Source organism: Lynx rufus, unplaced genomic scaffold, assembly GCF_022079265.1.
Source record: "Lynx rufus isolate CCGP_SWC_20201006 ecotype Redwood Valley unplaced genomic scaffold, mLynRuf1.p SCAF_19, whole genome shotgun sequence".
In the NCBI taxonomy this organism is placed as follows: domain Eukaryota; kingdom Metazoa; phylum Chordata; class Mammalia; order Carnivora; family Felidae; genus Lynx; species Lynx rufus.
This window is the reverse complement of record NW_025814833.1, coordinates 4,655,438-4,681,602: the sequence shown is the minus strand read 5'-3', so window position 1 is coordinate 4,681,602 and position 26,165 is coordinate 4,655,438. Positions and strand designations below refer to the sequence as shown.

The 26,165-nt window shown below is 39.6% G+C and overlaps 1 protein-coding gene across 1 annotated transcript in view; it reads right to left on the bottom strand.

The window, feature by feature from the left end:
* VSIG1 (V-set and immunoglobulin domain containing 1) overlaps nt 1-22,242 on the bottom strand; it is a 36,653-nt gene extending 14,411 nt beyond the window's left edge. The window contains exons 1-3 of the mRNA XM_047081794.1: nt 22,194-22,242; nt 6,328-6,491; nt 2,460-2,567 (exon numbers count right to left, since the gene is read on the bottom strand). Coding sequence (XP_046937750.1) covers nt 2,460-2,567; nt 6,328-6,491; nt 22,194-22,242 — 321 coding nt within the window. The remainder of the gene's footprint in view (nt 1-2,459; nt 2,568-6,327; nt 6,492-22,193) is intronic.
* Nucleotides 22,243-26,165: the final 3,923 nt, after the last annotated feature.

Genomic DNA, 26,165 nt, shown 5'->3' with positions numbered 1-26,165 from the left:
GGGGAGCCAATGCACACAAGGCTTTCAAACTGTGGAAACACACACAATCCCGGGCCGGTCAAGAACATGCATCCACTGGCCAAATTGGGCCCAGAGGCCTCCAATTTGCAACCTCTGATTCATCTTCTATAACAGAAAAGGACACTGGAGGCTCCAAAAGAGAAAGTGATTTTTCCAAGATCACTCAATTTATAAGCAGATCTGGAATCCGGACCTCCTGACTCTCCCTGAATACGTGAAAATGGCACTCATAGTCCTGCCTTAGGCGAGAAAGATGATTCTTAGGTAATCTTTCCCTTTTGGGGCCATTCCATCCCTTACTCCAGCCGAACCCTTTTCCTGCCAATTGCTGCTATTCATTGGCACGATGCTTCCCATGCCGAGCGGTCTCACCACCTGATGCCTTAGACATCTGCCAGCTGCAATAACAGCCTTTCCCCTCCTACTGTGCCAAGTTCCTATTCACATGACACCATGCAGCTGGGAGCCAGATTTGTCCAAAAAGATTTTTTTTTCCCTCAGCTTTGTGATATTGTTCTCTAACTAGAGGCTGGAGTATAAACAAGAAGGGTTGAAAGAATTCAGTCTGCTTTCTGTTTGAGGCTGAGTTGGAATTCATAAATGCATTTAGCCTCCAGAGCTGCTTTTGTGGGTTCCTTTTGGAAATGTGGAGGGTGTGGAAGTCCACAGCAAGCCACCCTTTCTTTCCCTTCAGCTTCTTGCTTTCCAGCACGACTCATAAAGGGGCTAGCCTTGGGAAGGGAAGAGTGTGGAGTGGCAATGGCCTCAAGCCCAGCACTTTTTCTGGACTGTCCTTGTGGACAGGTTGCACAGGGGAGGGAAAGAACACCAATAGAAAGATATCCCTGTATTCAAACTACTACTTGCCCAGCCTGACAGTTGCCCTAGATCCCACCATTTGAATGGCTTCCTTTGGGTGAAGGCGCAGAAAGTCTATGCTTACATGATTTTCTTTGGAAGAGAACAAAATTAAATATCAGTAGGGGTGCTTGGCTCAGTGGTTAAGCATCTAACTTCAGCTCAGGTCATGATCTCACAGTACATGGGTTTGAGCTCCGCGTCGGGCTTTGTGCTGACAGTGCAGAGCCTGGAGCCTGCTATGAGTTTTGTGTCTCCCTCTCTCTCTCCCCCTCTGACACTCATGCTCTGTCTCTGTCTCTCAAAAATAAATAAATACTAACAATTTTTAAATAAAAAATAATAAAATAATAAAATATCACCAGTCCCTAACACCTTAGCATTAGGTTAATTGATCAGATTTAGCAAGAGTATACAACTGAGGCAATGAGATATAGAATAGATAAACTTTGATGGGAGGGGTGGTGGGAAGGGAAGAACTTGGAGTGTTTCTCAATGGGAGTGACACTGGTATTTTGGGCAGACAATTCTTTCTCACGTAGGTTTATCCTACATACAGCAAGATATTCAATATCTCTAGCCACCACCTACTAACTGCCAGTTATAAATCTCATTTATAACAATTAAACCAACACCCCCTTCATTTTCAAGTGCATGTGAGGAAATGATACACCCCCACCCTGCCAACATTTAAAAAGCATTTGATATAATGGTATTTGTAAAGGAGAGGCCAGGTGGGGAGAATCTGAACATCCACAGAATATGATGACATTAGGTTCTGGAAGGAAGTTGTCCACATTAAATGTATGCTGGGGAGATGAAAATGGCAAAGGGTTCCATCCAGTATGGATGTTATAGAAAAGTTAGTACTGTCTGTGAGACCTATGCTAAGTAGGATCAATGCCTGTTCTGTTCATGGGCAGGTGAGATCTCTTTAGTTTTACCAGTTAGTGTCTGGGTGGAAGAGGAGGAAATTGGTGTGATCAGAGGGGCACAAAACCACCCCAGATTTCCATGCTAGCTTGCCTGTTCCAGGGCCTAGAGTCTTCAACTAAGTGTCCTTGATGAAGGATTGATCATCTAAAACTGTCCATGTCTTCCAAGAGGAAGGCTTCTCTAAAAGGAGGGACTTGCTAATAAATATCCTGGCCCTCCTGGTCGGAAGACTTATGGGATACCTTTGCAGTCCCCATTCACCAAAGGAACCCCTTGGAGGGGATAGTCAGTAAGAGATAACACCCTCCCCTGGGTGCTGAGAAACACTATATCTTGGAGCCAACTGATCCTTTAACACAATGATGTTGGGGTAGGAGAAGAATATGAGCCTATGGCAAGAGTTGGCCACTTCCGTGATCAAGGCAGCAGTATATCCCTGAGCCTTTTGGAGGAGGCTAAAAAGAATTCCAGACATGGGCACGAGAAGGCAAACTCAAGACTATCCCAGTTTTGCCAAGAGCTTGTGCTGATTTGGACCGTTATCAAATTTGAACCATACCATCCCACTCCTAAAGGCTGGTGTCATTGCCCTAGATATTCCAAACAATTAAGGGGTCCAGTAGTACACCAATAGGTGTTCTTACCTGAGAGGTCCAGCTACATCTTCCCCGAGCGTCTCTTGCATGCGCCATATTTAGACACTGACTGACTGCCTTTTCCTCCATACCCTCAGTATTGAGGCACGGGCTGTGCTGTGTTTGAGCAAAAATGGGTGGATCTGAGAGCTGAATGCTACATGGTAAACTGCCACATCAACCCAGGAGTTGAATTGAATCACTCAGTGATCAGTCTGGCAACATCTTACGCCCATAAATCATAGAATTGTCTAATGGCACAGCTGTCTCTTTTTATCATCCCCCCAAATGTTCACCAGCCCTTCCTAGATTAACATACTACATGCTTTACTGAATTCTGGATGCATGGACGTACTCACAGAAGAAATGAATTTGAAATAGAGGCCAAATCCCATTTTGAAAAATACCATCTCAACTGAAGAGGTCTACAACTTCATTGTTGAGCAGACTTTCTGTTCAGCAATAGGAGCAGGCAGAGAAGCCTGACCCTTGTCTTTAGACACAGGGACCTGGCAGTCAGTGGAACAGGAAACTAATCCTGGGCCAGGATTCCCCCAAGAGCTCTGCCCCAGCTGTTAAGCTATACTAAATGTCTCTTGTAGGGCTGGATTCCCTAGTGCCTATGATTCAGAGGGTATTGATGGGATGGGGATTTTGCAAAATCACCATTTTGTAAGTAATGATACACTTTGAATTGAATTCATTGAATTACACATTCAATTACTACACATTCATTGAATGGCTACTACATGGAAGGCTTCTCAGTGCTTTACAAGCATCATCTCATTTAATCTTCACAGTAAACCTATGAGGTAGGTAAGTAGCACCATTACACAGATGGGAAAACTGACCCTCTGAAGGGTCAACTGAATTGCCTAAGGTCACCCAGCCAGCAAGTAAGTAGCAAAGCAAGGAGTAGAACCAATATCCATCAGGAGGTTTCCACTGGTGCTCCAAAATTACTCATGTGGAAAAGCAGAGAGAAGCACATGCTTGCCAGGATGCGAAAAGAGGGGAGGGACTCCAGTTCTCTGGAAGTCGACCCCCAAGGATGGTTGAAATGTGGATCTCACTGGAATAAGCTGAAGCAAGATGGAAAAAGAGAAAAAAGTGAAAGCTTGACTTTATAGAGGTGTTTTTCACTGTCTCTAAGCCAAGTGTTAGACCTACTCTACCCTGTCTTCTATGCAGCTGAGGCACAGGCATAGCACAGGTCTCATGCACTTGGAGAAGCAACTAAAATGTTTTAAGATCAATGGGGCACCTGGGTGGCTCAGTCGGTTGAGCGTCTGACTTCGGTTCAGGTCATGATCTTCCAGTCCACGAATCCGTGCCCCTCATCAGGCTCTGTGCTGACGGCTCAGAACCTGAAGCCTGCTTTGGATTCTGTGTCTCCCTCTCTCTCTGCCCCTTCCCTGCCCACAGTCTCTCTCTCTTTCTCTCTCTCTCTTCAAAAATAAATAAACATTAAAAATTTTTTTTAATGTTTTAAGATCAAGAAACATGTTCTCACTGAATCAGTGGCTCAGCCCAGAGGACCTCCTTTGATTTGGACATCCCAAAACCCTAGATACCTTAAATTCCTTGCCTTGCCTGTACTTGCCATTTTGAAGAAGGAGGCAAATGGCAAGGAAATAATCTACTCAACAAATAACATTTTAATAGTTTCTTTCCAAAGTGCCCCGAAGAGATGCCCTGAGTTTAAGCCATGTTCAGTTCAATCACCTGCACCTTCTGTGTATCTCCAGGCTTACAAAAAACTCACTGCTGGTCACAAGATCCTCCTGCCTGCGGCTCCCAACCCATAACTACATAGTTCAACCAAGAGGCGGCCTTGTAAATTCCAGTGTCAGAAAAGGCATAAAGAACGATTTGTATTTTTGACCTCAGATTGGTCCCGGCCTCACTTCCAGGCAGTTGAGGACATCTGGATTTGAGTACCAAGCATTAAAAAAAAAAAAAAAAAAAAAAAAAAAAAAAAAAAGGGGCGCCTGGGTGGCGCAGTCGGTTAAGCGTCCGACTTCAGCCAGGTCACGATCTCGCGGTCCGTGAGTTCGAGCCCCGCATCGGGCTCTGGGCTGATGGCTCAGAGCCTGGAGCCTGTTTCCGATTCTGTGTCTCCCTCTCTCTTTGCCCCTCCCCCGTTCATGCTCTGTCTCTCTCTGTCCCAAAAATAAATAAACGTTGAAAAAAAAAAAAAAACAAAACTCAAAATACAGTGGCAAGGCCTCTCTAAATTCAGCCTCTACTGGCAAAATGGGAAAGCCTTCAAGCCTGCAGATAAAGAATGTATTGAAAAGACTATTTAGGAAACTGAATTTTCAAAAGGAAGAAATTTCACATGATTATCACCATCCACAATCTGAGAGAGCAACCTGCAAAGGAAAGGGATGTTTTCTCAGTTGATTGCAATATGTGAGGTCTTGGGTCAGGGCATTTGGGTGACAAAAAGTGGTAAAATTACTGTTGTTGCTGCTACTGCTAATTAAGGTGATAAAGCTGTTTACAAGGGAGAAAACTTACAGGATTTTATATTTTTTTCCAAGCATTTTCACATGCATTATGTTAGCGGATTCCCCATGAAATTGCAGGAGAGAGGTAGTGCTCCACCACATTTTGAAGAGAGATACAGAGTGATTCAGACACTTGTCTGAGGTAACCAGTACTGGGCAAAAATGTTGAAAGTTGATTGGAGAGTGGCATTAATGAAATCACATGTTGAACTGTGTCTCCTGCTACAAAAGTCCAGGCCCTCTGTTGAAGAGAGAACGTAGCACCTCCAAAGGACCAGATATGGCTGAAGTGACAAGGGCCAAGGTGTGGCTCCTCCCAGCTAGCACCCTCCTTCTTCTCTACCTCTGCCCTTAAAACTCCTCTAGCCCACTCAACTCACCCTCCATTTTTCTACTAATAAAAACCCTTCCTTTTTTTCAAGGCCCAATTCAACTATATCCGACTATTCCAAACCATACTGATTTGTTTCTTCTCTGAAATCCTTGCTTTGGACCGTACATCCTTTTTGAAAATCTGATGAAAGCTATAGGCCTTTTCTGTCAAGAGTTATGTATTGGCAGACATGTTGCACACTCATGCAGATTGTTACATATGCTCTCTCTTTCTCTCCTCTCTCTCTCTCTCTCTCACACACACACACATGCACACACACACACTTTTGAGTATACAATTTTAGTCCTTGGGATAATTTAAAAAGGAATTACCCTTAAGGCCAGATGAAGAAAACCTGAGACTAGGCAGCTTACAGGTAGAATGATTCTCCTTTGACTTTCATGCACCCTCTTCTAGCAATCTCTTAGCCCAGACCCTAGCCTACTTTCCCTATCCTGTATCCTCTAGCTTCCTGTTGCCCTTGATTACCCACGGTTCATCACTACCTTGGCCCTTGTCGACCCATCTGGGAGTCTCATTCCATCAGGACTCAGTCAGGCACAATGACTTAGCTCACTTGACAGGCAGATCCCAGATACTACATCTGCAAGAGATCTGCAGATCAGGTAGGACATGTATTTGAACTGGGGTCTTCTAGAAATAATAGAGAGATTATCCGAGGGGAATGAGAACCCTTTCAGAACTACTGCTCATTTCACCCATAAGAAGGACCATTCCTGTCTACTCTAGAAAACACAATATATTCAATGTTCACCTACTCAGATTTGAGATAATAGGCTATAACTGAATATGAAGAGAGGACAAAGGCCAAGTCACATAGATGACGGTCTTCCCTAAACAGTTGTCTTCAAGCTCTTTGTATCTGAGGTTCTGCCACTATTGTCACTGGCTTACCACTCCTTCACAGACCGACCCCAACAGTTTATGTCAGAACTACCAAAGGGGAATAGTTGAGGAAAAAAGTCCTTACGGAAGTTGGTGGTAAGTCCTTCTTATGAAAGAATGACCACTGGATGGAAAGCTTGTCCCGGGAGACCACAGTGCTGGTGTAGGTACAGACAAGCGTGACATCAGATCCAACAGTCACATTCACGACGCTGTCTGGGATGGTCACCTGTACCATACTACCTTGATCTGAAAAGATAATCATCAAAAAGAAAATGGTACATACTCACATTCTGATGACACTCTTTCATTACAAAGCACTTTCAATGACATCTTATTTGAGGAATCCAAGGGAAGGAGGAGAAGGTACAATGGGCTATATGGCAAAACTGAGCAAGCAATGGGCATGGGGGTAGGGGAGCATCTAACAAATCACAATGTGACAATACTCAAATCCTATGAGATAATAACACCAAACTGTGAATTTCTTCTGTATAAGAATGGCCTTACACAGAGGTTCTTAAAATGTTGTCCAGGGACACAAAAAGGTCCATAAGTATGGAGAACAACCCATCCAGTTTGCCCAGGACTAACATATTCCTTGGATGTGGAACTTTTCAGTTTTAAAATCAGGTAAGTCTCAGGCAAACCATACTGGTTTTGCTAGGGCTTTCAGTGCTTAAACCAGGAAAATCCCAGGAAAACCAGGATAAGTTGGTCACCCTACCCCTAAGACAATTTTGAGAGGCTTCAAGATCAAAATTATATTCATAATAATGCCAAGATGTTATTTTTCTTTTTCACTCTCATTCTCTCATGAATGTACAGTGGAGTGTTCCACTAGCTACATGGCAGGTGACATCATTGCTTTGGCACCTAATGAAATGTGTGCTTGTGGATTTTTGTTCAAATAATTTTTAGTTTTAATTTCTAATTCAGTGAATATAGATGGCAATAACTGACATAGCAAAAACTCTTTGGAAGTCCTCAATAATTTTTAATTGAAAATTTTATTGAGATAATGGTAGATTCATTCACATACAGTTCTAAGAAATCACACAGGTATTCCATGTATAATTTACCCAGCCCCCCACAATGGTAAAATTTTATAAACCTGTACTATAATATCACAATTAGGACACTGGCATTGAGACAATCCACTGACTGTATTGTATTTCTCCAGTTCTACTTGTACTCGTGTGTGTGTATGCATTTAGTGTTATACAATTTTATCACATGGGTGGCTTTATGTATCTACCATCGCAATGAGGATACTGAACAGTACACTGATCCCTGATATTGCCCTTTTATAATCACCCTCTCTTCCCTTCTGCACCCCATCCCTGATTCTAAGCATTGGTAACCACTAATCAATCTGTCTTTGATTTCTAAAATTTTGTCGTTTTGCACATGTTATATAGATGGAAGTATGGTAACCTCTTGGGATGGGCTTTTTTCATTCATCATAATTACCTAGCAGTGAACCCAAGTTGTTGTATGTATCTGTAATTCATTGCCTTTGATTAGCAGCATTCAATTTGTTGAACAATTCACCCATTTAGGAACATTTGGGTTGTTTCCAAGTTTGGGCTATTGAATAAAATGCCAATGAACATTCATGTACAGATTTTTGTGTGAATATAAATTTCCATTTCCCTGGGCTAAATTCCGAAGAGTGCAATTTCTGGGTCAGATGATAGTTACGTGTTTAGTTTTATTAAAAACAAAAAAGAAAATTGGCCACACTGTTTTCCAGAGTGGCTATCCCAATATGCATCCCCCCCAATAACATATGAGTGATCCAGTTTCTCCACATCCTCCTCAGCCTTTGGTGTTGTCACCATTTTCTACTTCAGCCATTATATAAGTGTATAGTAATATATCACTGTAATTTGAATTTCCATTTCCCTAATGCAAATTAATGATGCTAAACAACTTCTTGTGATAATTTACCATTTGCATATCAAATGGTATGTGAAAGGTCTATTCACATCTCTAGCCCATTTTCTAATTGTACTGTTTAATTTTCAACTGTTGAATTTTGAGAGTTCTCCATATAATCTATACTCCAGTTGAGACAGTTTTATTTCTTCCTTTCCAATGTATAGGCTTTTCATTTATTTTTATGACTTATTGCAATCACCATAACTTCCGGTACTTTACATGTACAACTTGTACATAACATAATACAAAATATGTTTTTTCTAGGTTATTTGTAGATGCTTTTTTATTAAGTTGAGGTAATTCTCCTCTGTCGTGGGTTGAATTGTGTCCCACCAAAAGATATGTACAAGTTTTAATTCCAGGTTTTTGTGAATGTGACCTTATTTGGAAATAGGGTCTTTGCACTGTAGTTAAGGATCTTGGGATGAGGTGATTCTGGATTTAGGGTGGGCCTTAAATCCAATGACTGTTGTCCCCATGAGAAAAAAGAGGGAGATTTGACACCAATACACAAAAAGAAAGGCCATATGAAGATAAAATCAGAAATAGGAGCATTGTAGCAGCGCCTGGGTGGCTCAGTCGGTTGGGTTTCCAACTTCAGCTCAGGTCATGATCTCACAGTTTGTGAGTTCAAGCCCAGCATCGGGCTCTGTGCTGACAGATCAGAGCCTGGAGCATGCTTCTGATTGTGTGTCTCCCACTCTCTCTGCCCCTCTCCTGCTCATGCTCTGTCTCTTTCTCTCAAAAATAAATAAATGTTAAAAATTAAAAAAAAAAGAAATTAAAGAATTGTATATACAAACAAAGGAACACCAAGAACTTCTACCAGCCAGGTAGCAGAATGGCATGGCACTGATTCTCCTTCAGAGCTTCTAGAGAGAACCGATATTGCCAAAGCTTTATCTTCAGACTTTCGACCACCAGAACTCTGAAAGAATAAATTTTTCGTTGTTTGTTTTTTTTAATATTTATTTATTTTTGAGAGACAGAAAGAGAGAGAGTGGGGGAGGGGCAGAGAGAGAGGGAGACATAGAATCCAAAGGAGGCTCCAGGCTCCAAGCTGACAACACAGAGCCCAATGCGGGGCTCAAATCCATGAACCGTGAGATCATGACCTGAGCTGAAGTTGGACGCTTAGCCAACTGAGCCACCCAGGCATTTCTAAATTTCATTTTAAGCCACCCAGTTTCTGGCAGTTTGCTACAGGAGCTCTTGGAAACAAATGCATCTTTTATTGTTTAACTTGCTAAGAGTCTTTATCATGAATGAGTACTGAATTTTGTCAGATGCTATTTCTGTATCAATTGATATAATCATTTGCTTTTTTTCTTTAGCCTGTTGATATGATAGATTACACTGAATGACTTTGCGTGTTGAACCAGCCTTGCATACCTGAAATAAATCCCACTTGGCCATGGTGTAGAATTCTTCTTGAACATAGTAGGATTCAATCTCCTAGTATCTGGTTGAGAATTTTGAGTCTAAGTTCATGAAAGAATTTGGTCTATGGTTTCTATGTATGATAATCTATGTATGTACTATCTTTGTCTGGTTTTGGTATCAGGGTAATATTAGCCTCATAAAAGGAGTTTGAAGTGCTCCCTCCTTTTCTATATTTTGGAAGAGATTGTGTAAAATTGTTGTTAATTATCTTTTAAATGTTTAGTAGAACTATCCAGTAAAAGTATCTAGGCTTGGATATTTCTTTTTCAGCACCTTTTAACTTATGAATTCAATTTCTTTAAGGGTTATAGGGATATTCAGATTATCCATTTTATATTGGGTGAGTTTTGGTAGTTTGCTGTTTTGAGGGAATTGGTTCATTTCTTCTAAGTTGTCAAATACATGAAGGTAAATTTGTTCATTGTATCTCATTATTATATTTTTAATTACTATAGGATATGTGGTGATATCCCATATTTCATTTATGACATTGGTGATTTATATCTTATCTCTTTTTTATTTTTACCAGTCTTGATAGAGGTTTGTAAATATTATTTATCAATTTTTTTCAAAGAACCAGATTTTTATTTCATTTAACAATTTTCCTATTTCAATTTCATTTACTCAGTTCTTTATTATTTCCTTTCTTCTATTTGCTCTGGGCTTATTTTACTCTTCTTCTTCTAGTTCCTTGATGTGGAAACTCCAGTTATTGACTTGACACTTTTCTTAATTTCAAATGGAAGCATTTAGTGTTAAAATTTTCTCTCTCAGCACTGCTTTAGCTGCATGTTACATATTTCCATATGTTATATTTCATTTTAATTCAGTTCTATCTATAGCCTGTAAATTTCCTTTGAGATTTCCTTTTTGGTCCATAGATCATTTAGAAGTGTGTTGTATAATTCTCAAGTATTTAGAGACGTTCTTGTCTTCCTGTTCTTGATTTCTAGTTTGATTCCATTGTGCTTAGAGAACAGGCTCTGCATGATTTCAATTCTTTTACATTTGTGGAGATTTGTTTTATGGCCAAGCATATATTCTATCTTGGTAATATTCTGCAGGTGCTTGGGGGGAAACAAGTGCATTCTGCTATTGTTGGGTGGTGTTATATACAAAGAGACATACTTTAAAACACTGTAAATACTCACTAAGGTAGACTGTATTATGAGCCTTAAAACACATCTTAACATTTAGAAGAAGAGAAATCACACAATGTATGCTCCCAGACAACAATGGAATTAAAGTAGAAATAAATTAACAAAAAGTTTATTGGAAAGTCCCAAAATACATGGAGATTAAACAATACATTTTTTATTTTTTTAAACAACACACGTTTAATTTTTTAATGTTTAGTTATTTTTGACAGAGAAAGACAGAGTGTGAGTGGGGGAGGGGCAGAGAGAGATGGAGACACAAAATCGAAGCAGGCTCCAGGCTCTGAGCTGTCAGCACAGAACCTGACACGGGGCTTGAAACCACGGACCATGAGATCATGACCTGAGCCAAAGTAGAATGCTCAACCAACTGAGCCACCCAGGTGCCCCTAAACAACACACTTTTAAATAACACATGGGTCAAAGAGGAAAGCTCAAGAGAAATTTTAAAATATTTTTAACTAATGGAAATGAAAACAACTTGTAAAAATTTGTGGTATGCAACAGAAGCAATGTTTAGAGGGACATTTGCAGCATTGAATGCGTATATTAGAAAACAAGAAAATATTTAAAATCAATCATGTAAGCTTGCACCTTAGGAAACTAGAAAAAGAAGAAAAAATTAAATCCAAAGTAAGGAGAAGAAAAGGAAAATTAGAGCAGAAATCAATGGAATTGGAAACAGGAATTCAATACAGAGAACCAATGAAATCAAAACTGGCTATTGGAAAAGATCGATAAAATTGGTAAGACTCTAATTTGTCTAATTAAGAACAAAATAAAGAGAACACAAATTACTAGTATCAGAAAAGAAAGAGGGTCATGACTATAGATACCATGGACATCAAAAGGATAATAAAAAATATTAGGAATAACTCTCTGCCCACAAAGTTGATAACCTGGATAAAATGGACCAATTCCTAGAAAGACACAATCTGCTAAAACTCACACAAGAAGAAGTAGACAATTTTGGCAACCCTATATCTACTATATATCTATTAAAGAAATTGAATCAATAATTAACAACCTTCCAAAACAGAAAGCACCAGGCCCAGATGAGTTCACTGGTGAATTCTACCAAACATTTAAGGAAGAAATTTTACCAATTCTCTACAATCTCTTTCAGAAGATAGAACAGAGAGAATATTTCCTAACTCATCCTATGATGTCAACATCACCTCAATATTAAAATCAGACAAAGACATTACAAGAAAAAAAACTATAGACCAATATTTCTCATGAAAATAGATGCAAAAATCCCAACAAAATACTAGTAAATCAACTCCAACAATGTATAAAAAGAATTCCACACCATGGCCAAGTGGAATTTATCTCAGGTATGCAAAACTGGCTCAAAATTTGAAAATGAACTAATGCAATTTATCACATCAACAGGTTTCTTAAAATCACATGATCATATCAGCATATGCAGAAGTATCAGACAAAGTCACATGATCATATCAGCATATGCAGAAGAAGTAGACAAAGTCCAATGTCCATTTGTGATAAAAAAAAAAACCTCCAGGAATATAGGGGAACTTCCTCAACTTGATAAAGAACATCTACAAAAAACCTGCAGCTAACATCATCCTTAATGATGAGAAACTAGATGCTTTCCTACTACGATCAGGAGCAAGACAAGGATGTTCCCTGTCATTACTCCTTTTCAACCTTATTCTGGAAGTTATAGCTAATGCAATAATATACAAAAAGGAAACAAAAAGTATACAGATTGTGAAGGAAATGACAAATGACATGATTGCCTATGTCAAAAATCCAAAAGAATCAACAAAAAAACCTTCTGGAACTAATAGTGATTAAAGCAAGGTTTCACGATGCAAGGTTAATGCACGAAAGTACATTGCTTTCCTACATACCAACAATGAACAAGTGGAATTTGAAATTAAAAACACAATACCATTTATATTAGCAACCCCCCCCCAATGAAATACTTTGAGTATAAATGTAACAAAATCTGTATAAGAGCTGTAGGAGGAAAAGTAGAAAACTCTGATGAAAGAAATAAAACAAAATAAATGGAGAGATATTCTATGTCTCAATAGAATAGGAAGACTCAATATTTTCAAGATGTCAGTTCCTCTCAACTCGATCTATAGAGTCAGTGTTATTCCAGTCAAAATACCAGCAAGTTAGGTGTGCCTGGGTGGCTCAGTTGATAAGGTGCCCGACTTCGACTCAGGTCATGATCTTGTGGTTCGTGGGTTCCAGCCTTGTGTCGGGCTCTGTGCTGACAGCCTGGAGCCTGCTTCAGATTCTGTGTCTCCCTCTCTTTCGGCCCCTCCCCCTGCTCGCACTTTGTCTCTGTCTCTCTCTCCCAAAAATAAATAAACATTAAATTTTTTTTTCTAAATCCCAACAAGTTATTTTGTGGATATTGACAAAGTTATTCTAAAGTTTGTATGGAAAAGCAAAAGACCCGGAATAGCCAACACAATACTGAGGGAGAAGAACAAATTTGAAAGACTGACTTCCAAATTTGGAAAAACAAATTTCAAGACTTCCTGTAAAGCCATAGTAATCAAGACTGTATAGTATTGGTGAAAACAAATAGACAAATAGATCAATGGAACAGAATAGAGAGCCCTGAAATAGACCCACCTGCATATAAAAGAGTCAACTGATCTTTTTTTAAAATTTATTTACTTATTTTGAGAGAGACAGGCAATGAGAGAGAAAGGCAGAGAGAGGGAGAGATAGAGATCCCAAGCAGGCTCTCCACTGCCAGCACGGAGCAGGACGCAGGGCTCGAACTCACGAACCATGAGATCATGACCTGAGCAGAAACCAAGAGTCAGACATTTAACCTACTGAGCCACCCAGGTGCCCCCAGCTAATCTTTGACAAAGGAGCAAAGGCAGTACAGTGGAGCAAAGATGATCTTTTCAACAAATGGTGCTGGAATAACTGGCTGCCTATGTACAAAAAAATTAATCGAGACTCAGATTTTATACCCTTCACAAAAATAATCTCAAAATGGATCATAGATAGAAATTAAAAAAGCAAAATATAAAAATTCTAAAACATAATATGAGAAAATCTAGATGACCTTAAGTATAGTAATGAATTTTTTAGATACAACACCAAAGGTACAATCCATGAAAGAAATAATTGATAATCTAGACTTTATTAAAACTAAAATATTCTGCTCTGCAAAAGACACTGTCAAGAGAATGAGAAAACAAGCTACAGACTAAAAGAAACCATTTGCAAAAGACATGTCTGATAATGGTCTGCTATCTAAAATATACAAAGAACTCTTAAAACTCAATAATAAAACAAACAACTGGATAAAAAATATCTGTATTAGGGGTGCCTGGGTGGCTCAGTCAGTTAAGTGTCCAACTTTGGCTCAGGTCATGATCTCACGGTTTGTGAGTTCAAGCCCCGCATTGGGCTTTGTGCTGACAGCCCAGAGCCTGGAGCCTGCTTCAGATTCTGTGTCTCCCTCTCTCTCTGCCCCTCCCCTGCTTGAGCTCTGTCTTGCTCTCTCTCAAAAATAAATAAATACATTAAAAAATATATCCGGATTAAAGACCTTAACAGACATCTCACCAAAGATGATATATAGATGGCAAATAAGCATATGAAAAGATGCTTCACATCATATGTCATCAGGGGGATGCAAGTTAAAACAATGAGATACTACCTCACACATATCGGAATGGCCAAATTCCAGAACACTGACAACACCAAATGCTGGTGAAGATGTGGAGCAACAGGAACTCTCATTCATTAATGGTGGGAATGCAAAATAGTACAGGCACTTTGGAAGACAAGTTTGGTGTCTTTTTTTACAAACCTAAACACAATCCCACCACATTATCCAGCAATTATGCTTCTTGGTATTTACCCCCCAAAAGTTTAAAATTTATACCCATGCAAAAATCTGCATGTGAATTTTTTGTAGCAACCTTATTTATAATTGCCCAAACCTTGAAGCAATCAAGATGCCCTTCAGTAGGTGAATGGATCAATAAACTGTGGTATATACAAACAATGGAATATTATTCAGTGCTAAAAAGAAGAGCTATTAAGCAATGAAGAGATATGGAGGGACATTAAGTGTTTATTACTAGATGAAAAAACCAATCTGGAAAGTCTATATCCTATATGATTTCAATTTTCATATTCTGGAAAAGGCAAAACTATGGAGACAATATAAAGATCATTGGATTCAAGGGGTGAGTAGTGAGGAAAGCATAAATAGGTGGAGCACAGAGGATTTTTAGGGCAGTGAATATACTCTATGTGATAATATAATAGCACATACATGCCGTTATACATTTGTCCAAACCCATAGAAATTTTGTCTATTTTATTAGGGAACTCCTATTTAAATCTGTCATTTTAGCAGACAGTCTCTTTTATTTTGTTTTATTTATGTTTTACACACAGGTCTCAGCCTACTTTTGTGAGCTGTGGTTCTAATGCTAGTTTAATTTTTAGAATCTCTGCAGTATTGTTTTGGTCTCTTTGGTTTATCTGCTGTCACTGGGGCTTCTGTTTGTCCCTCATCCTATTGCCTGAGAGGGTGGAAGTGTTTCTCTAGGTCAGGCTGCTGGGTGTCTCTCAGCGGGGGATTGATATGGTGGGACACTCCTACTGGTACCCCTGACTGCTCCTGTGTCTCTGGGGGCAGGGGGAGTCTCAGACACACACAAAGAGCCTTCCAGAACTGAATATTTGCTGTGACTTCATTCCTTTTGTCTGTTCTACCCTCCCACCTCAATATCTCTAGATGAAAGTGAGTTCTCAGGCCTAGTGAGGAAAGAAAATGCTTCCTTTGTCTACTATTGTTAGTGTGGCTTCTGATGACTCACCCAGTGGTGTTGGGCTCACATGATGTCAAAGGAACTTTCATTAGATCTGGTGGAAGAATAATCCTCCCTGGGCTGCCCTCTGTGGCTAGGTTGGGATCTGGAAATGCCAGAACTGGCTACCCTTCTTCTGTTGGGTAGAAAGACATAAAACACCTTGCCACTGTGTTATTTCCAGGGCTCCACACCATTTTGCTTTCTTCTTACTGTCTTTCAGAGTTCTCCCTTGGTTGTCTCTTACATTATTTCCAGGGAGGGTTTACACTTGTGTTTAGCAGAAAGAAGCAAGGAGAAGCATGATCTATGCCCTTTTATCCAGACCAGAAATTTCCCTCAAGTTTTTTTTTTTTAAATATAATTTATTGTCAGATTGGCTAATATACAGTCTTCGTTTTGGGGGTCCCTCAAGTTTTAAGAGTGTAAAAAGGTCCTCATACCACAAAGTTTGAAAACGGTTGGCCTTCCAAAAGAGTGAGCTGCCCCTATTATTTGGAGGACCACGCAAGAGCCCCCTACCCCAAAACCTAGCCCACCACCGTACTTGAAATTCTTGGTACTATACAAGCATCTTCCAAAGGGCTATGATAAGGGACAATACTTTGGGGAATACTATAGAGGCATTGGCTCACTCGATTAACTGGTTATTACCCATTGCAAAGTCAGAGAGTATAGAAGTTCTCCAGGATGGAACAGAAGACTGTCAGATAAGTATTAGAAGAAAAGGTCAAGTTTAAGAGATGTTCTTCATGCTGCAGGGGAACTAGAGTGAGAGTTCTAGCTGCTTGCAGGGTTACAGACAAGGAGTAGGAGTAGAATCTTCATTCTACAGAGATCATGGGAAGATCAGAGGAAATAGTACAGAAAGCCAAATCCTGGCCCCCTTCCTAATTCTGCACACCCAAAGACTTCTTTCATTTTATTTTTCATACTTAATGACAGGCAAAAGGAATCAGGGAATTGACAAACATTTTGAAAAATTAGAAGAAAAAGCACACCATTGTCTTGAGACCCCTGGTTTTCTGTACTCAATAGCCAAGTTCTCTGTCACAGCCAGGCCACCTGGTCCAGCTGCTTCTGTGCCAGAGGTTGGCTGTTTAGAGAGAGGGCAATTGATACTGTGATAAATTGAGATACGTGATTTAGGATAGACACAATGCAGCACCTTCTGACTCAATGCAGTTTCCTTCTTCCCAGTGCTCTATATCCATGCTGTCCTGGTTCTGGTCATGCCTTTCCAAAAATTAAAATTTGCATACAGAAAATAGCTACTCTTTCCAATGGAAACTTTATTGGGGAAGGCTAAGTGGCTCTCTCCTGCCCTCAAAGACCCCATTTCATTTCTCCTGGAAGTTAGACACATCTCTGGCTATGCTTAAATGATGACTTCCAAATGTCTTTAAAGTGTTCAAAATAAAAAGGACAACATGGGGATTTGGTGGCCATTAAAGTTCCCAGAAACTTTTCCCCCCAAACAGAGATTTTTCAGGTTTTATTTGGCCATCATTTTCGCCATCATTTTTGTCTTCTAGTTTGGGTCTCAATATCTGTTATGGGATGGGCTCATGGTGGGAGCTTATGACAACGTAAGCACGCTGCTCCCGCCCCCTCCCCCCCCCCCCCCCCGCCCCAAACCTTTTAAAAGCTGCTCTCGGTATAAGTGCTTGAAGGCAGAGTAAGCGTTAATTCTCACACAAGGCAAGCCATGGAAGAGGCCATGGTGCCTACCGACAAATACACAAATAGAGCCTATTTTGTGCCACATATAGTGCTAACCACTGGGGAAGCAATAATGAACAAGACAGACACAATCTATGCCTTACCTATCAACACAGTGGGAAGTCATTTTGAGCACAGACCAGAATGAGGACAAACGAAAATCAAGGATTGGGGAACTATAAACGTGATTTAAACATTTTCAACATTTTTTTAAAATAGGAGACATATAAATGCCCAAAGAAGTTGAGATCTGTAGAAGCTCAACAATATCACCATAGAATAAGAATGGCAACCTCCAAATCTAGTGTGAGACAGTATTTTCTAGGACTACCACACAGTGTCCTGTAAATAAGTAACAGTTGGCAAGATAATACTTCCAGACCATTTTATTGCCCAGATTCCCAATACTCAGCACCATAATCAATCCTTAAATTGTAAAGAAAAGATGGTGCTCAGAAATTGTCCATCCCTAATACAGCAACAATACACTTCAGAGCCAAAAGCTACATATTTACAGATGAACTTTAAAAAAAAAAATGTCCCATGAGTCTGGGTGGCTCAGTCGGTTGAGTGTCCCACTCTTGATTTCAGCTCAGGTCACGATCCCAGGGTCTTGGAGCCCCAAGTCATGCTCCATGGAGCTTGCTCAAGATTTTCTCTCTCTCCCTCTGCCCCTCCCCCACTCATGTTTTTTCTCTCTCTCTCTCTTTCAAAAAAATTAAAAAATATATATGTACAAGATATGTCACATGTTTCCATTACCATACATTACTTAAAACTTTGAGATCATTCTCTAGCCCATTCAATAGAATTTCCTGCAAACTGAAAGTGATTCTGTGAGAAGCAGATAAAAATAAAAGTTCCCTTCCTTTGGATAAATTTACTCTACTTTGGGAAATTATTTTAAAACTGAAAAAGTCAGGGAAAAAATCTCTATATTAACAAGACTGTGAATAAATAGCAACATGAAGATTAGTACCTGATTTAAACAAAACTCAGAACTGCAATTCCCCTCACTACCCTGGTTGGATTAAAAAGCAAAACAAGGGACGCCAACTCTTGATTTCGGCTCAGGTCGGGATCTCATGGTTGGTGAGTTCAAGTCCCACGTCAGGCCCTACACTGACAGCACAGAGCCTTCTTGGGATTCTCTCTCTCTCAAAATGAATAAATAAACATTTTTTAAAAATAAATAAAAATCAAAACAAGCAACACATATGTGGTTGAAATATGTGTAATGGCTGTTAAAAATCAGTGCTTATTATTAAAAAAAGCTAATCCAAAGTGTATGCTTTTTACTTAAATTAACCAATGTTTTTAAGAGATTTTTTTAGTGCCTCATGTTTTGGTCGTGGTTTTTCACTCCAGTACTTAATGCCTACAACATGGCAGGCACTTTGCTTATAGGGAATTATTCTTTTAATATACCACAGCAAAAATATTCCTTTAAATAACCATATTCAACATGAGGCATTTGCAGTGATTTAATTTTCAGCAACTTCACATATAATCGCCTCATTTTTGACTTATAACATAACCAAATTATCACTTACTTTTTGGATTTGACTGTGAAACCGAAGTTCAATTATATTACTGCTGTAAAACGCATAGCACATACCTCCAGAAAATGAAAACATTAACATATCTTCTTAAAAGGTGACTAATATATATTACAAGTATCTGAAATGATATGGGTGAACTTTTTTCAGAAGACGTTTTTTATGAAAATGATTTTCCTGCAATGGAATTTAACCTAAGACTTCCTAAGAAGTCGTAAGAAAGATTTTGATTAAATCAAATTTTAATGGAGTGTAATTGACATATAACATTATACAGAAAGATTCTGATTAAAATCTGTCTTGCTTAGTTGTACAGAAAACTGATTTTAAATATGTGTGTGAAAATTATTTCTGAATGCTTGAGGTTTGAGAAGTTAATTCATTCTTTTATTTTTCCAGCTTTACTGACGTATAATTGACATATAATAATGTGTAAGTGTAAGGTGTACAATGTGTTGATTTGATACACTTCTATATTGTGAAATGATTGCCAGCATAGTGTTACCTAACACCTCCATCACATCACATAATTACCATTTCTTTTTTTGTGGTGAGAACATTTTTTTTTTTTTTCAACGTTTATTTATTTTTGGGACAGAGAGAGACAGAGCATGAACGGGGGAGGGGCAGAGAGAGAGGGAGACACAGAATGGGAAACAGGCTCCAGGCTCTGAGCCATCAGCCCAGAGCCTGACGCGGGGCTCAAACTCACGGACCGCGAGATCGTGACCTGGCTGAAGTCGGACGCTTAACCGACTGCGCCACCCAGGCGCCCCTGTGGTGAGAACATTTAAGATCTGCTCCCTTAGCAAGTCTCAAGTATATATCCAGTATTATTAACTTGAGTCACCACGCTGTACATTAGATCCCCCAGAACTTATTCATCTTCTAACTGGAAATTTGTAACTTTTGACAAACACCCCCCAGCTCCTGGTAGCCATCATTCTACTCTGTTTCTATGAGTTTGGATTTTGTAGATTCCACTTATAAGTGATACTCTACAGTATTTGTCTTTCTCTGTCTGACTTATTTCACTTAGCAGAATGCTCTCAAGGTCCATCCATGTTGTTCCAAATGGCAGCATTTCAGATGATTCATTCTTCCAACAAACATTTACTATGAGCCCACTATGTGCCAGGCCCCAGGCTTGACACCAAAAAACGGGACATTCTTTCTGCCCAAGAAATAAGTCCAGGTAGCACATCAAATTTCACATTGATAAAAACAGTATCAATCATTTCACAGCCACATCTGGATCAACTGAGGGGCACTACCAATGACAAGTACAGATTACTGAAATCTCCCTCTCTCAGACTTCTATACGTATGTAAGCACAGGAAGCAATATATTATACCATATTTCCATTCCATCTGCTAGACTGATACCATCATATTTTGCTATGGGCCAGCTAGATTATCTGTGTACAGATATGCAGTATACACTATATGCCAGCAAAACCAGTTATGTAGTCATTTAAGAACAAAGGCTCTGAAGTATTTATTGGTCACTCTGATTGGGCCTTGTTCTAAAAGTCACAATCAAATAAAACCTTAACATCATCCAAGTTATTTTTTAAACAATGGGAAATTGTATACAAGGTATAAACCCAATTTTGTAATGTGATATATACACTTGCAAAGGAAATATATATATATATATATATATATATATATATATATATATAGGAAATTCAACCAAATCTTTGAGTGGTAGAATTGTTGGTGATTTTTATTTTCTTATTTATATGTTTTCATAGTTTCAACCTTTCCACAATGACCATACACTACACTTGTAATCAGTAAATTATATATATATATACACACACACTATTAAATTATATATATAATATATATATTACATATATAAACTAGCTAACTAATTAACTACTATTAGTTAGTTAGCTAGTTAGTTACAGTAAAAACCATTCTTGTAACTATTCTAAAACTGCTGTCTAGTATAGGCCTGCATAAGGCCTCGCACAAAGAAATAGCTATTGACTACATGTGTGATTTTAGGGGGCTGGTACAGAAGACCCAGGGATAACCAAATTAGCTAATGACTAGAAGCTCTTTAAGAAGGAACAAAGACTTTCACTGTCTAAAGTTAAGGTTTAAAATGAATATTCCTGGGGGAAGAGAAAATTGTGACATGACATAGTCCCATTAGCACAGAAGCTGAGAAAGGTGTTCTAGCTGTTCCAGCTCTGAGTCCTGGTTAGATTACAGGATAAATGCAATATTGTCTTCTGGTGATTCCATAGAACACATGTGTTTAAACATTTAGTAATGAACATCTAGAGAACTATTACTAACTACCATATAGTTTCGAAAAGTAGCACTTTTAATTATACAACTTGTCTAATATTCTTTGTAGGAACCCCGGAAAATATGGAAATGCTGGGGAATACATGAAAATCATCTATAATCCCATCAGCCAGAGGTAATCACCATGAGCACTTTGGTATATAACCTTCTAGCAATTTATTCTAGTCAAATGTGTGGATCTGCTCTTTCACTTAATATTTTATCCTGGACATTTTCTTATGTCATTAAATATGCTTAGTAAACCTCATCCTAATGACTGCCTAATACTGCCAATGGCTTAACAAGATCAGCATGACTGTAAATAATATTATTGTACCTAGCTAACATCATAAAAACAGATTCAAATGTATCTGGTACTTGAGAAAATGAGCCAAGAGATTTACTGAATTAGTGATCTCTCCTGGGTCTAACCAACATCAGGATTTTGACTTTAAAAATTATTTTGTTTTGCTCGGATCCCTAAAAACACCCATGCCATGTACAGCAATAAATCACTCACGGATTTTCCAAAATACAGTCTTAGGCTTGGAAAACAGCAACACCTAAAGAAATCTTAGAGAGTGAAGCATAGTAGGCCCTCCAAGCCCAGCTCTGCCTGTTGTAACAACGCAAGTTGATCACAGTGAGTTCCCTTAAAGGAAACACTAAACTGAAACAGAAAAAAACACAACTATCCCTAGAGCAAACTTCAGTTTATGAGTAAATTAATCTGTTCACCTTCCCAATCAAGAAAAGGAAAGCTACTGTGATTTTTCAGAGAAAATTTATTTAATTCAGATGCTACATAAAACAATTACATTTACGACATGGCCTATATTTGCTAAGCTAGAGTTCTAACATTTATTTTATTCTGCAAACGAATCATAATTCCCTTGAAGTGCAAGAGAAGAACACATGTAAAAATTCATGATTTGAGTTTAAAAGAAAACCGTTCCCAATCATCTTTGATGGTTTGGAGACACTTCCCTTACCTGCAAAGCAGCTTAGGATCAGACAGACCTTCCAAAATGCGAACACCATTGTGTCGAGGTTCCTTGAGCTCAGGCAAGGCCCGGTAGCTTGCCTGGGCTAGGCTGAGTGTCAAACTGGCTTCTTCAATCACACCAAGGTTTGCCAGGCTTATCTGCTGGTATCACGAAGCAAACAGCTTCTGGTATCACGAAGCAAACAGCTTCTTTGGGCTTACTTATTGGGTATACTCCTTTCTCACAGCAGATGTGTGTTTCTTTGAAACACTTTTCATGGGGCGTGTTTCTTGATATATTTGCTACTGTGTTAATAATAAACCCATGTATTTAAATTCTTCAAGCTCTTTGTACACAGATTCTCTAAGTTTTATTGTTTAAAATCATACTTATTAAAAAGTTAAATTTGGGGGGACTATACAGTTGGAAGTGAACCTATGCAAATAAAAGCTGACAAGGCTAATTAATTTCTAATATTTCCATAAAAGTCTTACAGTATGGATCCACTAACCTCCTTTTACAAATTAAGTTAGTAAATTCGTGCTCTGAGATTTTCTCAGGAGACAGGGTTCACAGGAAGGACACAGGAGTTATGAAGCAAAAAGTATTCATTTCTTGTGTGAACCAACTGTGGACACATCACACTTTTTTTTTTTTGAAGACCTGGTGGTTCTCACTACCTCGGCAGTGGAATGAATAGTATGCTTTGGCCTCCCTGGTCAGAAACCCTGTAGCATTTATCCACCCACCTAACTTTGTAAAATCAGGTGAGTGAATAAACGCTTTAAGACTTCCATTGGAGGGGCTCCTGGGTTGCTTGGTGGGTTAAGTATCCAACTCTAGATTTCAGCTCAGGTCACAACCTCACGGTTCAAGAGTTCAAGCCCCACATGATCTCATGGTTCAAGAGTTCAAACCCCACACCTGGCTCTGTGCTGAATGTGTAGAGCCTGCTTGGGATTCTCTCATTCCCGCGCTCTCTCTCTCTCTCTGCCCCTCCCCTACTCATGCTCGCTCTCTCTCAAAAATAAATAAACTTAAATAATAATAAAAATAATAAAGACTTTCATCGGATAAATCTGAATTTTTGCAGAATTAGGTTACTGAGTAGGTGCAATAGGGTTTCTTGGGAAAGGGAGTTCCCTAGGAGAGCATGACAGGCTGCATAGGTGAGAAGCCTTCATAACAGTGTTCCTCTTGTGTTTAAATTCAGATGCAGGAAGGCCTCCTCTGGCTCTTCTTTCACAATATCTAAGTCCTGTTGTTTTTACCTGTGCAATGGCTCTCACATTTGTCCTTTCACAAATTTGCTGCTTCCACCCTGGGTCAGGTAGTTAGCTCTTTACCCCTGGCCTACTGTGGCAGCTTCCTAAATGGTCTCCCTGACTCCCTCCTCCTTCATCCTGTGTACCAGCCACATCCTGATGTTTCAACCCCGACTAAGCATCTTCAATTAACACCATTATGGATGCCTTCCAACAAGACCAAAGTCCTTCATCTGGATTCCCTAACTTTCCAAGTTCTGACCCTCACCTCCTCTGAACTTTAGTCATGTTAAATCACCCACCTGAAACACGCTGTCACGATTTATTGCCTCAATCACTCTGAAACATGTACGCACTGCACTGATACGTTCTGTGAACTTTAAAGGGAATGTTTGAGCCCAGCTCAGCGGAGCCGGGCCAATTTCCCACTGCTTCCATCAGGCCTGATTCCTTCCCACAGCCTTTCTTGTTTGTCCATGCTCATGGCTGGTGCCAAACCTTGGCTCCAGGTGAATTCCAGCATTACTTAGAATTTTCTCCTCCATCCTCTTGCTGTCTATGCATATTCTTAGGGCAGATCAGTAATGCCGTCTTATGTGAAAATTTTGACGAACCTGCATACAACCCCTGTCTGGGCCCCACCTTGGAAAGATTTGCACTGTACTTAGAGCCAATACCTTATGGTTGGCACTTGCTCTCCAGTAGTTTCTTATTTATTAACTGGGTCTCCCCTAAATCCAATAGCTGAGCCCCTCAAGGGCAGAGACAAGGTCTTATACAGGCAGGTCCCAAATTAAGAAAGGGCATATACTAGGGCGCCTGGGTGGCTCAGTTGGTTAAGGATCCAACTTCAGCTCAGGTCACGTTCTCACGGTTCATGAGTTTGAGCCCTGCATTGAGCTCCATACTAACAGTGTGGAGCCTGCTTGGAATTCTCTCTCTCTCTCTCTCTCTTTCTCTCTCTCTCTCTGCTCCTTCCCCACTTGCGCTCTCTTTCTCTCTCTCTCTCTGAAAATAAATAAATAAACTTAAAAAGATAAATAAGGAAAGAAAGGGCATATACAAAAATGTATTGGTAAGCCCATTGACTGAATCCAAGAACACATTCCTGTCAAAGCAGGATGCTTTAAATGGAAGTCTCATTCCCAGACTCATGTGGCACATAGTCTGCCATTGGTGTGAATTCTGGGTGCTGGGCCATATAGAGCAGGGGAAGAGGAGAAGGAGCAGTAGGTGGCCAAATAAGAACATTCCTTTCCCTTCCTAAGACATGGGTTGAGCACAAAACAACATAACAACATTTTTCCCCAAATAACTATTGCATATTTTTGACACCCACCTTCCTTGCTGCTCCCAACTTTCATGGCCCCCTGGCCTCTTGATTTCCTTGGTTGCCCTGAGGGAGGGTCTAATTCATCAGCCATAACCCATGCTCCAAGACTACCTTTTCCTTTCCAACCTTATTCCTCCAGTCCCCTTCCTCCATAGAAGCAGACCATCAATCAGCTCTATGTTAGGAGGGGAAAAAATCAATTGCCATAAACGTTCCCCAACCTGTTTACACTATTGAAAATGGAATGCTTGCTCCCCCCTCCCATCCCAAATAAATCTCTGGCCAGGAGTATGAAGCAATGCAATAAAGAGAAATGGTCTGAGGGAGGAGGTTTTGCAGAGGAGGGCAACTTGTGGGGCAGCCCTCTGGAGGTCCACAGCAGGTCTTCTCAGCCTTGGTTCTGAGTCCATTAAGTCTCCAAAAGATCCATGAAAGTAATACTGGCTTTTCCAGTGGTGAAGAGCTGGGACTGGGAAAGAAATTTCTAAGACTGGTGTTTGAAGCCAGGGGCTTCCTGTGTTTCCTTCCATGCCCCATAGGTGACAGGACACTTTTGAGAGTGAATAGGCTGCTATTAGCCATTACGGAACGGGCAGTGTAAAATGTAACAGTCCCAGGCAAACTTGGATATCTCGCTACCTGCTTACAGTGGAATTTTAAGCACAAAGCTGGTGCTAAGTAAAAGCTTTCTAATTAATTCACTATGACCAAGCTAGCTGGCCCTGAAATGGGTGGCATGAAGAGTATGACGTAAGGCTATTGCCCAAACCCATCTGCACCAGAATGTCTCATGCAAACACATAACTCTCTAGAACATTGATGTACAATGCCTACATTGCTTCTATAGGTAAGACCTAATCAGGACAGGAAGAATTGTGTTAAAACCAATTCAAAGAGATCATCTAAATTCTCTTCTTGGTATTGAATTTTGATGTTATTGACAAAGAACTAGCACATGAAGTATTATTAAGTATGCTTCATATTTTTACAAGGCTTTATAATTTTTCAACTGCTTTTCCATTTTATCTTTGCAACTGATGAAAACACACAGGGCAGGTATTATCTACATTCTCCATATAAAAAAAAAAAACAGAGGCTCAGAAACGTTGTGTCCTTCCCAAGGCCACATAGCACGCATTAGATGCTGTTCTTCCTGTCACAATGGCACAGTGTGAATTTAATGTAATTTAATGTAACAAACATGTTACCGCTTCCAGGATTCTTCTTTGGGAACTTTCAGAAATCTGCAGTATCTGACATATTTCTCATTTTTTTAACTTAAAAATTACAAAAATAACACATTTTGATTGTAAAGGGGTTTCAAAGAACAAAGGAGTGCACAGAGAATAAGAAGAAAGTCTCTATTCTCTCACCCACATG